We start from the raw sequence: 15715 nt of genomic DNA, 5'->3' as shown, positions 1-15715 counted from the left end.
AGTACCTGCCACATATGGTTGTTGTAACTATTGAGAGAGAATCTCAAGCAGGCTCCACGCCCAGTGCAGAGCCCAACCTGGGGCTCGATCCCATGACCCTGAGATCATGACCTGAGCCGAAATCAAGAGTTGGACACTTAATCGACTGAGCCACCCAGGTGCCCTAGCTGCTGTTCTGGTGTACAGCAGAAAGAGCCCAGGCTTCACAGCTAAACAAACATGGACTTATAGACCAGCTTTGTCACTTAAAAGCTGCAAGGACTTCAGTGTCTTCAACTGTAAATTGTGGTTTTAATACCTAGCTCAGTGCAAAAAAAAGTAAGCAGTCAATAAATATTAGGTCCTATCTTTTCCTCCTCTGTGACTGTCTAATTTTGTGGCCTGCATGAATTTACTTCACTCCCCTGGTCCCAGGTTCCTCATCTGTAAAATGAGAACATTGAAGTGGATGATTTCCATGTTCCCACCAGATCTAAATGTCAAAATTATTGAACTCATCATCTCTTCCCCTTAAACCTACTCGTTCTGTGTCCCTGAGAAAGGTTCTTTCCTTGACAACTCTGCAGCACTTTAGTACATTAAATTGTTTCAATTTTTGGTCTCTGTCCCTCTACCTCTCAGTCTCTCTCTAGAGTCTATAGGGTGGTCCAGACACTGGGAACAGTCATACGATAGGACTATATGTGCGTAGCTCCCAGGAAGTGTGCCGGGCAGTGGCCCTCGGTCCAGGCTGGTTCATCCACAACACGTTGTAGTGAAGCCGGTCAAGCACACAGGGAGGGGTGATCTCCAGCTCTCGTTGGGTCCCAGGAAAATGTATCAGCATGGGGCCAGGTGGAGCAACACATTCATGGCCTTTCCTTTCCTGTTCCACCATAGACTTTGCAAATGGGCATCAAACACTTCTCTGGACTTTTCGTGCTGCTGTGCATCGGATTTGGTCTATCCATCTTGACAACCATTGGTGAGCACATAGTGTACAGGCTCCTACTACCACGAATCAAGAACAAATCTAGGCTACAGTACTGGCTCCATACCAGCCAGGTGAGTGCCACAGCATCCTGCCCAGTATCCTAACCTCAGAACTCCCACTGATGGGAGAGGCCAAGTCAGATGGGTGACAAGTTCCCAAGAAAACTAGGGTGGTGTAGACAGTTGGTGTAGAAGACGGAGTTCCTTCTAGCTCATTAATTCGCTTCCCTCTTAAATTAGCCTACCCCATAACTCCCTGTCCTTTCATGGAACCCTCCACTATTGCCCACATGGAAGCCATAGAATTGTTTTCAGCCTCGTTTCACTTAATAGTGACAACCTGAAGAGATGGTGTGAGAAGTGTATTTCCTAAAGACTTTTCTAGCCAGAATTGAAACTCCTTAAGTGAGCTTGACATCCCTGTTGCCATTTAGATGAACCCAGCGGCCCTTGTTCTGTCCCCATCTTCAGTGGCCCTGAGCTTTGAAGTTGGCTGGTGCCAAAGCCGAGTGCCACAGGATGGAATTTCTGTCAAGTAACCCAGATGCCAGCACTTAAGTTTTTGACACTCCTCTCTAGCACTTCTGCAAGGCCCCTTGCCCCACACGCTAGTTGTATCTTCATTGTATCGCGTGCCTTTTTACAAATCAGAGCATTTCTAAGCTTCCTACCAAGTTATTTTTTTTATTTCCGTCCCCCCCCCCCCCCCGCCCTCTAGATAAGAATAATATCTTAGAATTTGGTTCTCTTGAGATTTCGGGCTGAAGGTTGATCCGTTTTCAGGCATCCCTGGAAATTTGTTTCGAGAGCCCAAGATCTGTTAACTGTGAGATACACAATTAACTGTATGTTTCTAATAATCTCTACCTGTGAATCTGTTCTTCCTGCCAGAGATTACATAGAGCACTAAACACATCATTCGGAGAGGAAAAGCGGCAGCGTTTCAAGACAAAACGTGTGGAAAAGAGGTAAGAAGAGGCCAGCGCCAGGTGTCTTTATGTTTGTGAAAATAAAAGCGGAGAGATGTAACTGGGTCTCCCTACACATAGGGGAAATTATGTGTAAATAATTCAGATCAGATCAGGACCAAGTTGTTGATAACACAACCAGTAAGAGTATGTGTGGTTTCAAACAGAAATAGGACAGAATTTAAAAAAATTCTCTGTACATATGGACAGGGAAAAGCATTATAGGCCACGTATGGTTAAAAGCACGGCTGTGGTCTCTGGAGTCAGGCACCTGGATCATAACCTGTCCCAGATACTTGCCGTATGTGTGGCTTGGCAAATTATTTATTTAACTTCTCTGGGCCTCAATGTCCTCATTTGTGAAATTGAGATAAAAACAGTACTCACTTCCTAGAGAGGCTGTAAGGATTCATTGAGATAATAATACAGGTAAAGCCCCGGGAATGAAGCTATTTTAGCTCTTGTTCTTGTGTACAAAATACACGCAAACCTTAATTCATGAGTACTGCACATAATTCATTTCCTGCAGTGTGCCCTTTCTGGCATGTGGGCTCCGTGGGGCCTTTCTGCTCCCCACTCCTTTCCAGCACTCCTAGGAATATTTGAAATATGCAACAGACGTGTTCTGCTTAATTCGTTTCCTGGCACTCTTACTACAAATGCCCAGAAAAGCATCTCATGGATAGGAAGTAACAAGCAGTAAATGCATAGAGGACACCTGAAAACCGAAGCTTCCCGCCTTCCCCACATCCAGCCCGTGGATGACTGCTGCAGCTAAAGGGGCCGGCTGTGCTGCATGCTGCCCCGTGGCCCTCCTCCCCTCCTCATCCTCCTCGTCGTCCTCCTCCTCCTCTTCCTCCCTTACACCAGAGCCTTCAGTTCAGGGCACTGCCTCCAAATAACTCTCATCTGTGGCAGATCATCAGCTCAAAGCTTGGCCTTCTGGGTGATTTTGAAATCTGCCACTCACACTTCCCACTCCTAATCGAGGAGAAGGAAAAAGGGGGTGAAAGGCATCATTCATTTTCATTGTTTATACCTCCTCTGGGACGGCTGCTGTGCCCATGTCTCCAGTGTGCATCTAGCTTGTCAGAACCATTTCCATTCTCTCTGGAAGCCTCTCTTTCCAGTCAGTGAGCACTTTTCGCCCTCTCAGTCTGTGGTATTCCTGGATCACGTTGCAGCCCTGTCAGCGACAAGCTGTAGACTAATCAGGTCACAGCTGTCCTGTGTCATGTTACATGTGTTTTCTCTGCAATTAAAACAAATTTTTAACCAGAGGAACACAGATAGACATGGCAGCAAAGACATCATCTCATGACAAAGCATTTGTTTACCAGCCATAATAGAAACAGGAAGCCCAGTGATCCCATTTCCAACCGTGGTGTGATTCCTAGTCACATCTCTCTCACCTGAGTTGGGCACCAAATGTGTCTTTCACTCAGTGTATGCACTTTCTTGGCAGATTCCCTTCTGAAGCCCCTTATTTTGAGGCACTAAAGCAGAACATGCCCTCCTGGCTTACCTTGGGCCTGCACTTCCGGTGCCACCTCCCTACTACCCAGCACCCACCCATAACCTTTCAAATGCAGTGAGTGTTTGAGGTCCCATAGCTGTCATCCCTTTTCTGAATGCTCCAGTGGAGTATTGAACTCCAAGGTTACAGAATTGGTCTGTGGAAGCTCGTTTTGCTCATTTTAAGTGCCAAGTGCAGTTCACCCACTGGTCACCTTACATGCCAAGGCTCAGGAAGTTTCCATAGAAAACATAACAAAATGCTGAAGAGGCCTCCAATGAGAAACCAAATCTGACATCAGTGTCTGTCATCTTCTATTCATAGGTGGCCCAGAGCCACATGTCGATTACCAGGGCACTTGATAGAGTTTGTGATGGAATCCAGCTTTTGCTTATTTCTCTATATTCTATTCCCAGATATATGCACAAAGCTCTGGAGAAAACCAGATTGGCTATCTCTACTTACCTGATTTCTGGACATGCCAGGAAAATGTGCAGGTGTCCTACTATGAATCATTCTGTGGTACTACAGTTAGGTTTGTTGGGTTGAAAACTCTTTGCCTCTTTTTTGGAAGAGTACCTACACAAATGCCTGTGCCTGCTACAATTTGGCATCCTTCCAGCATGCTCTATATTTATAGAATGAATAAAACCATAGATAAGTGGGTGTATGCAGATGAGTCTGGCCCTGAGGACCAGGGACGATGGATGTGTGTGTACCCTCTGGAAAATAAAGATTTAATTGAGCTTAAAAAAAAAATGATGAACAAATGATTAACATATGGATTTGAGCAAAGGCCTAAAGAAATTCTGGGCCATGATACCAAAGTAGATGTTGCTCTTTTTCTACTTAATGCAGAGAAAAAAGTAAATATTGCAAGACACTATCCAGTCTTTGGTGTATTCAACCTGGGATTTCATATAAGTTTTGGTCTATACTTCATCCCACTAGGTTTCCAATACACCTTCATTTTCCCTTTCTCCTTGCCCCAAGGTATAAAAAAATTATAATCCACATAACACAAACACAAACAAGATTGTCTCGAAATTTTTCAAACTCAACTGGAAGAGATTTGAAGGAAAAATTAAAGGGAACTATAGGACTAGAATTTAAAATTTTAACCATACCCCTGACCAAGGTTTAAAGCCAGCGGAGGATCCCTGGGTGGCGCAGCGGTTTAGCGCCTGCCTTTGGAGCCTGCTTCTCCCTCTGCCTATGTCTCTGCTTCTCTCTCTCTCTGTGTGACTATAATAAATAAATAAAAATTAAAAAAAAAAATAATAAAGCCAGCGGAGCTCTAAGTGGGTTCATTATAGACTTTTACTCAACCCAGGACACATGAAAGTCAAGCTCTGGTACCACTCACTCATTTATATGCCACTTAAACTATGAGAAATGTAAATGAACTGCAGGGTAGTTTGGAATATGTGTTTTAATGGCTTGGGGCAGGTATCTAGGTTTTTGCTATGTAAGAAAATTATCTCAATAACTTAATTTTTTAAAAAACTGCGAGTTAGCATCTATGGGTCAGCTGCGCAGTTTACTGGTCTGGGCCAGACTTTGGCTGATCTTGGCTACATTTGCCCATACATCTGCAGCCAGCTTGTGGAGAGGGGGAAAGCAGCTAAGGGCTGGTGGGTCTATGGCCTCAGCTGGGTCCACCGGGGAGACTGGGAACTCTCTCCACATTGTCTGTTATCATCAGCAGATCAGTCTGGACTTGTTCACATTGCGGCAGCAGGATTCTGAGAGAAACCCTTAGTGGAGGTGGACGAGGCTTCTTAAAAGTTTAAGTGTGGAACTGCTGCCTGCCATTTCTGCTAGTTTGGCCCAAAACAAGTCATGAAACCAGACTAAATTCAAGAGGGAGGGAAAGCCAGACTTTCTCCCCTTGAATCCTCCTTGATAGAGCTGTGCCACAAAGTCCCAGTACCGAGGGACATGGATGGAAAGGAGGAATAAAGGATTATGACCATTTCTGCAGTCAACCAGAGGGCAAAATGAAACAGAATCATCCTATTAAGTCCTTGTGTTTCTGTTCTCATCCATGTAACTGAATCAAGACTTTATTGGCCCTCCCTCTACTCCTTCCCCTGGAGGTCCTCCCCTTCTTCTCCTGGGAAGAAAGAGCCCAGAAATAAAGTCTTGATTCAGTTACATCGTTGGGAACAAAAGCACAAGAACTTAACAGAGTGTTTCTACTTAGGTTCGCCCCATGACCAATGCAAAAATGGTCATAACCCTCCTCCTCCTACAAGAGTAGAAGAGAGCAACTGCCATACTGCTGAGGGCTCTAGTCTGTTCTTATGGCAAGAAACTCTTCTCACTGCATCTAACTGTCAAAGTTTATTTCGGGCACCAAATCCCCCTTCTCTTGGGCCCGTCCAGCAGTAGCTCTTGCTGTTCACAGCCATCTCTCCGAGACAGTGGAAGGTGGTTTGAAGCAAGCCTGAAAGAGGGTTGTGAATCTATTTCTATTGACTTTCATTATTCCAGCAAGAATTTGAGGCTTTCTTGGGGTTTCTTTTTAGCTTCAGACCTGAGCTGTCATTCTCAACCCACATAAAGTCTTCCCTATAATGGAACACTTTTTGCTGAAACCCGCAACTTGAATGTTTATATTCTCCTCAAACTCAAGTAGTAAACATCAGGGTAGTCCTATGGGACAGAGGATGAGCTGTTTTATGGTATCTATCAGCAGGCTTATGCTTAGAGTCCAAGAGGTGAATAAACAGATTCTCACTTTTACTAAAGCACCATTTTTGTAGCCATTGAATGTTTCAAGGCGGTGCTGCTCGCTCAGCCTCACTGGTAGCAAGGAAATGGAAAGACGTCCAAGGTTCTTCATAAAAGATATATGCCACACCCTGGTCCCTCCGCCCTCCCGATGATCCATTCCAATTTCAGGGCAGCGGAAGTCTTGGCAAAGCTTTGAACTTCAGTTGAAAAGAACTGTAAAATGGCTCTTTTTGTCCCTACACCACCCCAGCAGGTAGTCCATCCGAGGCTTTGTTACTTCATCTCTGAATACACATCCAGCTCCATATTCAGTTTGAAATGGCCAACAGATGGGGAGCAGCACTTTTGAGAGCTGCAGAGTGGAAGGTGAATCTAAAGTGTCTTTGTTTCCCAGGTCCAGTGTGGGACCCCGTCAGCTCACTGTGTGGAATACTTCCAATCTGAGTCATGATAACCGGCGAAAGTACATCTTCAGTGATGAGGGAGGACAAAACCAGCTGAGCGTCCGGACCCACCAGGACATCCCGCTCCCTCCAAGGAGGAGAGAGCTCCCCGCCTCGCTGACCACCAATGGGAAGGCGGACTCCCTAAGTGGAGCTCGGAACTCAGTGATGCAGGAACTCTCAGAGCTCGAGAAGCAGATTCAGGTGATCCGGCAGGAGCTGCAGCTGGCTGTGAGCAGGAAGACGGAGCTTGAAGAGTATCAAAGGACAAACCGGACTTGTGAGTCCTAGGTGACCCTGCCTGCCGCTCCCCTTCTCGGTTCTGGGCATTCCTCTGAGCCCTTGAGACACTTTGCGATGCTCTTTTGTAACTACTGACAAAAGTGCGGGGAAGCGGAGGTCTAGGTCTTCTTAGAGGTCAAGTCTGCCCATCCTAGCCTAAAAATCAGCCTTCCCAAGCCAACTCCCTAGCTCTCCAGGGTAAGGGGTCTTTCGGAGCAAGGATGGTATCTTAGGGGTAAACTCTGTGGAAAGGATCTATGAATGACCAGGCAACCCTGGCTCCTGCTAACCTTCTCATCGGGTGCCACACTAGTAGTTCGGGGTTTTAGCCCTTTCTCTGCACTGTCACCAACAAGAGATAGAAGCTTACTCATACCTAGTTTTATTTTTAGTATGGAACAGGATTATCCAGGGGTGTGGCTTTTGATCTAACTCCCCCCATCTAGACTTGTTCCTACATTCTGACCGGGGAGCTGGATAAGAGCCAGGGGTGTGGGTCCGTAAATAATGAAGTGAACTCATTAGAGTCACAGCAGACCAAGGATTGATTAGAGTCATGTTTCTGAGAGGGTCCCGCATCACCAGCACCATCCTCACCAACATTTAGTAGGAATGGCTTACCTGCCACTCTGGAAGGGGACAGGGATGTGGTGAGAGGGAACAGAGGACAGACAAAAGAGGTGTTAAAAATGGCCATCATGCTGAAGAACCAAAGCGCTGGGCCAGAAAAAACAATTTGGCTAATGCATGAATAGGACTGTACTTCTAATCTAGCAAAGCATCTCCGCAAGAGTGTGCCTTTTATAAAGGAAAAAAAAAGCAAAGCAAGGACGTGGCCTTAGATGAAACCGGACTATCCCTGCTTATTGCCCACACGGGGCAAGCGAGCTGGCACTGTGGGTTGAGTTAAAAGGCTCTGCGAACTACACATTAGCCCCTTAGCTCTAGGAATCCCAAAAGCGGACCTCCCCTGCAAACACCACAAGCTTTAACATTTGGGACGGTGCGCCCTGTGCCGTCCATCTCTGTACAGGTAACCACCAAGCAGTCTCCCAGCCCGACACCCACTCCTCCCTGAGGGGCTGTGGCCAGATGTGGTCCCTCCTATTCTCCCCTAGGCCCCATCGGACGCCCCCAAGGAACTGATCATCAGTAACCTGGCTTCCCCTCCCCGTCTGCCTAAGCATCCCTGTCCCGGGTGCACCGGCGTGGTCACACATGCAGGAAGGGCACGTCATGGGGAACCATGGGACATCAGTTCCCAGGGCTAGAGTAGATGGGAAGCAGCTAGGAACCCATTAGAATGCTGATTACCAGGGCCTTTTTTCCCAGAAGTGGTGGGGAGTCTGGCTCAGAAACCTGTTAACCCCACTCCCCCAGGTGACTGACACATGTGATCCAAAAATTCCTCTTCAGGAAGCACTGTTCTAGAACGATGGCTGCTCCCAGGCTGGAGAGAAGAGCCCTTTTAAGAGGTTTTTAGATGTGAGCACACACCTGCTGATTCACCTTCCACACAGCCGCTCCCACCCCAGGGGACCACTTAGGACGAGACTTCCTCGTTTATCACTTCCTTTGCTCCAGACTCATCGACGGGAATGCCCACAACGAATCCACAGCACTGTCCCCCGCACTGTGCTCTGTAACAGCTACCCATCCCTGGAAAGGCTCGCAATCAAAAAATTTCTCCTGCGTTCCCACCAGGAGCTCCCCAGGCCCCCAGGGAAAGAGAACACCTTCAGCTATAATTAGGTAGCACTTTGGTTAATTATCTGAGAAACCCCTGGGGTGGATGGAGGCACAGAGACTGATGAGGGAGGTAAGAGGCTTCTAGTTAGACTTCCTAACCTTGCAGATGAAACAGTGAGGGAACGACGGGTGTTGGGGTCGGGGGGGGGGGGGAGCCCTGGAAACAGAAAGGACAACCCTGCTTTGAAATACCCTGTCCTCCCGTGTTCTCACCCAGGCCCAGACGTAGGTTTGCAACTACCTTTGGAAGATGATGCCTCATAGCCATCCCCACCTGTCTGCAACTGCTGAGGATGCCGTAGACCCTGCCATCATGCTCTGCGCGGCCCGGAAGGCTGACGTGCGGGTGTACCTCTCAACTCAACGTGACAGCCATGCTCCTGATGTACATGGACATTTTTGTAACTGAACTCATACTAACTGTACTTGAGAAGCTGGCTATTTAAAGGAACCCAGAGGTGAATTCTTTTGTAAAGTAAAGAATCCTTTTGTAATGCAATTAATTATCCCTTAATGTCTCTGTTTTGTAAGTTTGGATTTTTGTATTTCGGGTTTACCTTAAGCTTCTCTACTGAGGCACTCTGAGCAGTGGTGACAAGCTAGACGGCCCTGCCTACCCGCAAAGCGGATGACCAGTGCCCGGCTTCCCCAGTATCTACTGAGGAACTACTTGGCCAAACTGTGGCCAGGACGGGGCAAGCAGCAGCAGGGGCTGGAGGCAGGCTTACTGCCATCAGCATCGCTTGAAACACCTCCATGTTCTGGATGAAGAGAAACTGCATAGTTGCTTGTGGTGGAATGAAGCAGTCTCAAGTAGCAGTGGTTGTCGTTATCGGTAGTAACTGACCAGTGTTTTGCAGTGTGTGAAACAGTGTGTTGTGTTTCATAAAAAGAGTTCATGAAATGGTGGGTCCTTTGAAAACCCTCCTTTCTGTTCTGCTCCACCTGTTCTTTCAACTTCCCTCGGGCTCAAAAAAACAAAGAGCAAAGGCTTCAGGTGGAGGGTGGTAGTCTAGTAAAGGAGAAAGAGGTAAGGGATGCTTGCCTCCTCTTCCGGGCTCCCATTTCATGAGATCAGGAAGGCCCATTCTTTTCCAAGCTCTGCTGCTGGGAAACGAGACGGCCTGGTTGTGTAGCACACCCCACCCCATTTTCCAAAGGGGAAGTTCCTGGCACAGGAAGCACACAATAATATACGGCGGGGTGAGCAGGAACAGATAGGGCAACGTGGTTCATGTAAATAGTAACTATAAGGCCCCAGAGTGTGGATGCCTTGGGGTAGAGGAACAAGGGGGATTCCTCCAACAATTAAAAGACAAGTTGGAAAAAAAAGGAACAGACAAGTGGGGCAGCCACAGGGACACAATCACTTGAGGTCTTTAACATGCCTGGAGGGGACTCCATTATTCATGGATCTTGCTGTTGCACAAACCCTATACCGGGGCTGCTGCTTCTGCGCCAACCAGCCAAGTGGTCAGTGAAGCAACTGCCAAGTCAAACCGAGCTACATCTTCTGGGCAGTGAGCTTCTCAGTGTTGTTGCTGGGTCTCATAGGGCCTTGGAGCTAATAAGCGTTTCCTCGGTGTGGATAAAGAATGAAGGGGAAAGAAACTACTTTAGGGCCTCTCTTCCTCCCAACTCATTTTTGATAAGCAAACCAGAAAATTCAACCAGTCATGGAAAGAACTTGAGTTCTGATCATCAAAACCACTTCACTATCTGCACTTTTGAGTTATTCCCTTCTTTACTCACCTTAATGCCACCCATCTAATCCAGGAGTCCCTCACTCTTTTTAAGTTTAGTTCCTAATTGTTTTATGAAAATAATGTACTTAGAAGTATTTTCTTAAGGTTTGTAAAGAGTGTTTGCATTGTGTCTTCATTTTAATGTGTGTGCAATCGCTCCACTCCAGGAAGAACTGAAATGCTGTCTTGTGAGCATGAAGTGAACAGGCTGTTTTGCTCCAGCCACTTTTCTTGTACAACCATGTGGATGGACTAGATGTTCTCAGGTCTTTTCCATCTTCAGTTTCTATGACTGTGGAATAAATGTTCAGATAGAAACTTCACTTTCTGGTGTACTGCTGGCATTGTCTTTGGGGATTCAGATGTGGACATGGGACCAGCCCCTTCCTCACAGGAGACTCACTCATGCTATAATGTACACTGTTTCCTCAGTAGAGTCAACGTGGCACAAAGTATGCTGAGAAAACTCAGAGCCTGGGCATCACAAAGTATAAATGAAATGGCTTCATCTGGGAGACATTCTAGGAAAAGCCACAATACTGAGAGATCTCTAAAAAGTTCTGCCCTGGCCACCCTCACTTAGTAATTCAACAACCATCTGCTACATGGCCTGTATTTACGTGCCAGGTGCTGGGACACAAGAGTGAATAGGATGGGCATAGTCTCTGAGATCTCACAATCTGTCCTTTTCACAACCTGTAAATACACAATGATCTAGAAGCTAACATTTATTAAGCATATGTTAAGCTTCATTAAAACCCCAAGACACAGGCTTTCTAGACCTAAAGTAGATAAACTAGACAGCCAGTTTACAGATGGAAAAACTAAGGCTCAGGGAATTAAGGAAGCTGTCCAAGCTCACACAGCTAATAAGAGTAGTGGCAGAGATGGATTCACACACAGGCAGTGCAATTCCAGAACACCTATTTGACGTCGTCAGGATTCTGATCATTGCCTTATGACTAACTCCCTCTCCTTCCTCCAACTCCCCTTCAGTCCTTCTGCCATAGTGCGTCTGACCCATGCCTCAACCTGCCCCCCAGCTCCACAGAGAAGGAAACCAATGCACGTACTGCACCTGTATTGCCATGTCCACTGAACTCAACACTGCAGCCCACAAGTCTCAGAGAAACAGCTGTTCTAGACGTCTCTTTTGGCTTCCTGGCCCGAGAACTGGTACAAATATACCTGAAAATCCCTCAGCAGTCCTGCAGCCTCAGGCACTCTTGTTTCTGACACACCTGGCAGTTTTAGCTGCTGGCAAACCTGCCATCATGAACCTGCTAGCAGGATGCATTCTTCACACACATTCTTTTGGAATACACTCAAGTCAAATCTCAGACAAATATAAACCTACTGTAACTTAATTCAACTGCCAACTTACCGAAGGTTGTTTTGCATCATACAATCATCCATTGTTTGGATGTTTATTCTGAGCCAAGCATCAAGCTAGCTGCTTGAGAGAGAAAAATAAAAAGCAGATTCTGACCCCATGGAGCTCAGTTCAATGGGGAGACACAAACTGGCAAAACAACATGGTGTATATTCTGATAAATGCTCATCGGGTACTGTAGAGGCAAGAAAGACACATCGTGCACATGCGTGTGTGTGTGTGGTTGTGTGCACGTGCATGCACATACTCGCAGTGGAGAAATTGAAAGGAGGGTAACCAACACCCCAGGTAAAAAAAAGCAATGTGCTAAGTTCCAGAGGTGGGAAACCATGACAATCAAAAAACTTAGGAACATCAAATAGTTCAATGATACACATAAAGCACATGTGGGTAACAGACTGGACTGGAAAGAGAAAAGCAGAGGCAAGATACCTATGCTAAATTGGATTTGTATCCCAAAGACTTCAGGAACCAGTAATGGATTTTAAGCTAAAAGAGGGTTATAGTAAAAAAATCAGGGTCCTCACAGCTAGGTGGAACTGGCTATCATCTACATGCATTCAATTTGTTGGTAGGGCAGTGAGCAAATGAAGTTAACTTTTTGATGACTGGGAATGACTTGGCCATGACATCACTTAGCCAGGACAGGTGGACTGAGAGACAGACCTAAATAAACACATTTGGTCTAGATTCTAAAGATGTCAGTCTTTATTCTTTATTCTTAGAAATAGGAAGAAAATATAGAAGAAAAATTGACCTCTCAATTTCTTTGCAATAAAGTTAATGTTTTGAGCATTTACTAGTTGCTAGGTACTCTGTTAAAATGTTTTATACATATTGACTCATTTCATCCTCAATACAATTCTGTAATATAGTTATTTTATAGATTAAGAACCTGAAACAGAGAGCTGAAGTAACCTGCTGACAAGAGGCAGAGCCATACTCATCCAAAGTCTGACTTCACAGGAAACACGTTTAGCCCAGTGCCTGGAATCACAATAAGCACTAAACAAATGCACAAATGGCCTGGGCTGGGTGAATAAGGAGAAATCGAAGATCCCTTTGGTTCAGTCCTGCTCTGGAACAAAGTACTATGGGAACTCTCAAGGAATAGGGGAAGAAAAAGTCCTAACCGAGGGCCTGGCAGAGATCCTACTTAATTACATTACAAATTTTCAGAAAGACTTAAAAGACTCAAGGTATTTTCGTTTATTATCTTCCTGATGTCATGCATTCTGTTGGTACCTGTCTCCACTTAGGGTAAAAGAAAAAAAGAAAAAACAGAGGTCTGATTGCCACATTTTTATTCTGCTGCTAAACTGAGTGACCCTGGGACCTGTTTCCTCATCTCTAAAATAAGGACATGATTTGAGGTCCCTTTTAACTCCCACATCCTAATCTTCAAACCATTCCACTCTGTAGATTCAGTAACCTGAAATCCTATGGCATTACTCTTAATACAAATATACCATGCTTCCAACTTTGTCTTCAATTTCCCTCAAAAAAAAAAAAAAAAAAAAAAAAAAGACTAAACCTACAAAAAAAGCCATAGCTATCATGGATTACCTCAGAGTTACCAGTTTCAGAATTCATAATAATTCCTTTTGTTATCACCATGAAAGGAAATTTAACATAGTTCTATATTTAGGATAATCCAAATTTGAAGTTACTTCAATATATGAGGAAAAATTGTTTCCACTTAAAGGAGTGAAAAAAAAAAAATGAGTAAGGTCTGAATTACACACCGGTCCAATAAAGCAGACTTCTGAGGAACTGTTAGCAGAAGCAACGAGCTGCATTAACTTAACCATGCAGACTTGCCCGGGGTGCTGTGGGCTAGGCCTACTACTGAATAGTGAGGACTACGTTGTAAACATATCACTCTTTCCAGGTGCCTGGGTTGCTCAGTCAGTTAAGCGCCTGCCTTCAGCTCAGGTCAGGATCCCAAGGTACTGGGATTGAGCCCCATGTCAGGTTCCCTGTGGCAGGAATCTGCTTCTCTCTCTCTCTCTCTCTCTCTCTCTGCACACACTCTCTCTATAATAAAATTTTTTTAAAAAAGAAGACAGTGCTCTTTCTATGTCCTAATTTTAGTACCTGTGAAGTATGCTACAAATAAGACCTTAATATCTGACATTAGGAAAAAAAAAAAAAAAAAAAAAAACTTAGGGAGAAATCCCCAGGGAGTAAAGCTCAATTTTTCTGTGTGCTGGGACAATTACAGATTTAGGAAATGCTTAGGTTACTTCCATACCTTCCACACTTCCTATTGTATAAACCCAATCCAACATGTACACAACCCACCAATTTTACTAACTCTCAATGTAGCTGTCTTATCATGTTAAATCAGGTAGACTTCCATGGTAAGAACTAGTCAAAACTTTTCTGCGTACTCACCAGTACTTGGGTCTATCTATCAATGACAATCAATCTATCAATTGGACAATCCTTAGCAAAAACCTTAAAGATCAAAATTTAAAGGCATTCCCACCAACAACTGATCATGGAAATTGATGAGAGAAGCATACAGCTTCCTTCAAGAAGTGAGCATCAGGGGATCCCTGGGTGGCTCAGCAGTTTAGCACCTGCCTTTGGCCCAGGGTGATCCTGGAGTCCTGGGATCGAATCCCACATCAGGCTCCCTGCATGGAGCCTGCTTCTCCCTCTGCCTGTGTCTTTGCCCCTCTCTCTCTCTCTCTCTGTGTCTCTCGTGAAAAAATAAAAAATAAAATCTAAAAAAAAAAAAAAAAAAGAAGTATCACCATCCCAATAGGTCTGAAAGAAGACAAGTGATCATTTCTCTATTCTCCAGAATCTTCCCATGAATCCCCAAAATAACAAATCACATTCATCACTCAAATGGCATGCACGCAGTACTAGGTGCACAGAACTCCTGCCCTTGAAGAACAAAGATGCCTGTGGATCTGGACAGAGATTAAAAAACAAAATGAAACAAGGAATCCCAATAGAAATTCATGTAAGAATGCAACAGCTAACAAATAGCTGAGCACCTTTGAAAAAGATCCCTATAGAGGTAAGAATATAGGAGCCAAGCCATGTAGTTAAGATATATGTCTTATAGCACATCAACCCTAATTTTGGTCCAAATTGCCAAGACAATTTCCAAGATAACAACAAGAGAGAGGAAAGAAAAAAGAGATCAATAAGTCCTTGAAGTTGGAATCACATATAGCATTAAAGCAATTTCTAAAATGTTCTTTATGGATCTAGACCAGTGATTCTTTTTTTTAAATTTTTCTATTATTATTATTTTTAAAGATTGTATTCATTTATTCATGAGAAACAGAGAGAAGCAGAGACACAGGCAGAGGGAGAAGCAGGCTCCATGCAGGGAACCTGTTGTGGGACTCGATCCCAGAACTCCAGGATCATGCCCTGAGTCAAAGGCAGATGCTCAACCGCTGAGCCACCCAGGGATCCCGTTTTTTTTTTTTTAAAGATTTATTTATTTTAGAGAGAGAATGCATGCACGGGGATGTAGAGTGCAGAGGGAGAGAAAGAATCTTCAAGCAGACTCCCCACTGAGCAAGGAGGCTGATGTGGAGCTCAATCCCAGGACCCTGAGATCATGACCTAAGACAAAATCAAGAGTCGGACGTTTAACAGACTGAGCTACCCAGGTCCTCCTAGAGCAGTGGTTCTTAACCTTTTTGGGATTTATGAAGCTTCAAAATTCCTTTGAGAATCTGAAAAAAGCTATGAAGAATGTACATACAACACAAACAAAATTTTGTATACAATGTGTGGGTATTCCTGGAGCCCATTCATTGGCCTCTTCCGTAGTTAGAAGCCTCACTGTCCAAAAATCACCACTATTTTTGGTAATTATCTCAAAATGTCTCTAGGAGCTCTCTCTCTCTGTTGCTGGGACTTCAAACTAGTTGGGA

General features: G+C 44.9%; 1 protein-coding gene across 2 annotated transcripts in view; it reads left to right on the top strand.

Moving 5' to 3' along the window:
* GRIN3A (glutamate ionotropic receptor NMDA type subunit 3A) overlaps positions 1-10737 on the top strand; it is a 151189-nt gene extending 140452 nt beyond the window's left edge. The window contains exons 7-10 of one of the 2 annotated variants that reach the window (XM_077912747.1): positions 880-1044; positions 1864-1940; positions 6590-6918; positions 8887-10737. In XM_077912747.1, coding sequence (XP_077768873.1) covers positions 880-1044; positions 1864-1940; positions 6590-6918; positions 8887-8933 — 618 coding nt within the window. In that variant the 3' untranslated portion in view covers positions 8934-10737. Of the gene's footprint in view, positions 1-879; positions 1045-1863; positions 1941-6589; positions 6930-8886 lie in introns of those variants that run through there. The other variant, XM_077912748.1, reaches the window with a different exon arrangement.
* Positions 10738-15715: the final 4978 nt, after the last annotated feature.

This window comes from Canis aureus, chromosome 10 (assembly GCF_053574225.1).
Source record: "Canis aureus isolate CA01 chromosome 10, VMU_Caureus_v.1.0, whole genome shotgun sequence".
In the NCBI taxonomy this organism is placed as follows: domain Eukaryota; kingdom Metazoa; phylum Chordata; class Mammalia; order Carnivora; family Canidae; genus Canis; species Canis aureus.
Note: the sequence above shows the minus strand (reverse complement) of the source record. Positions and strands in the feature narration are given on the sequence as shown.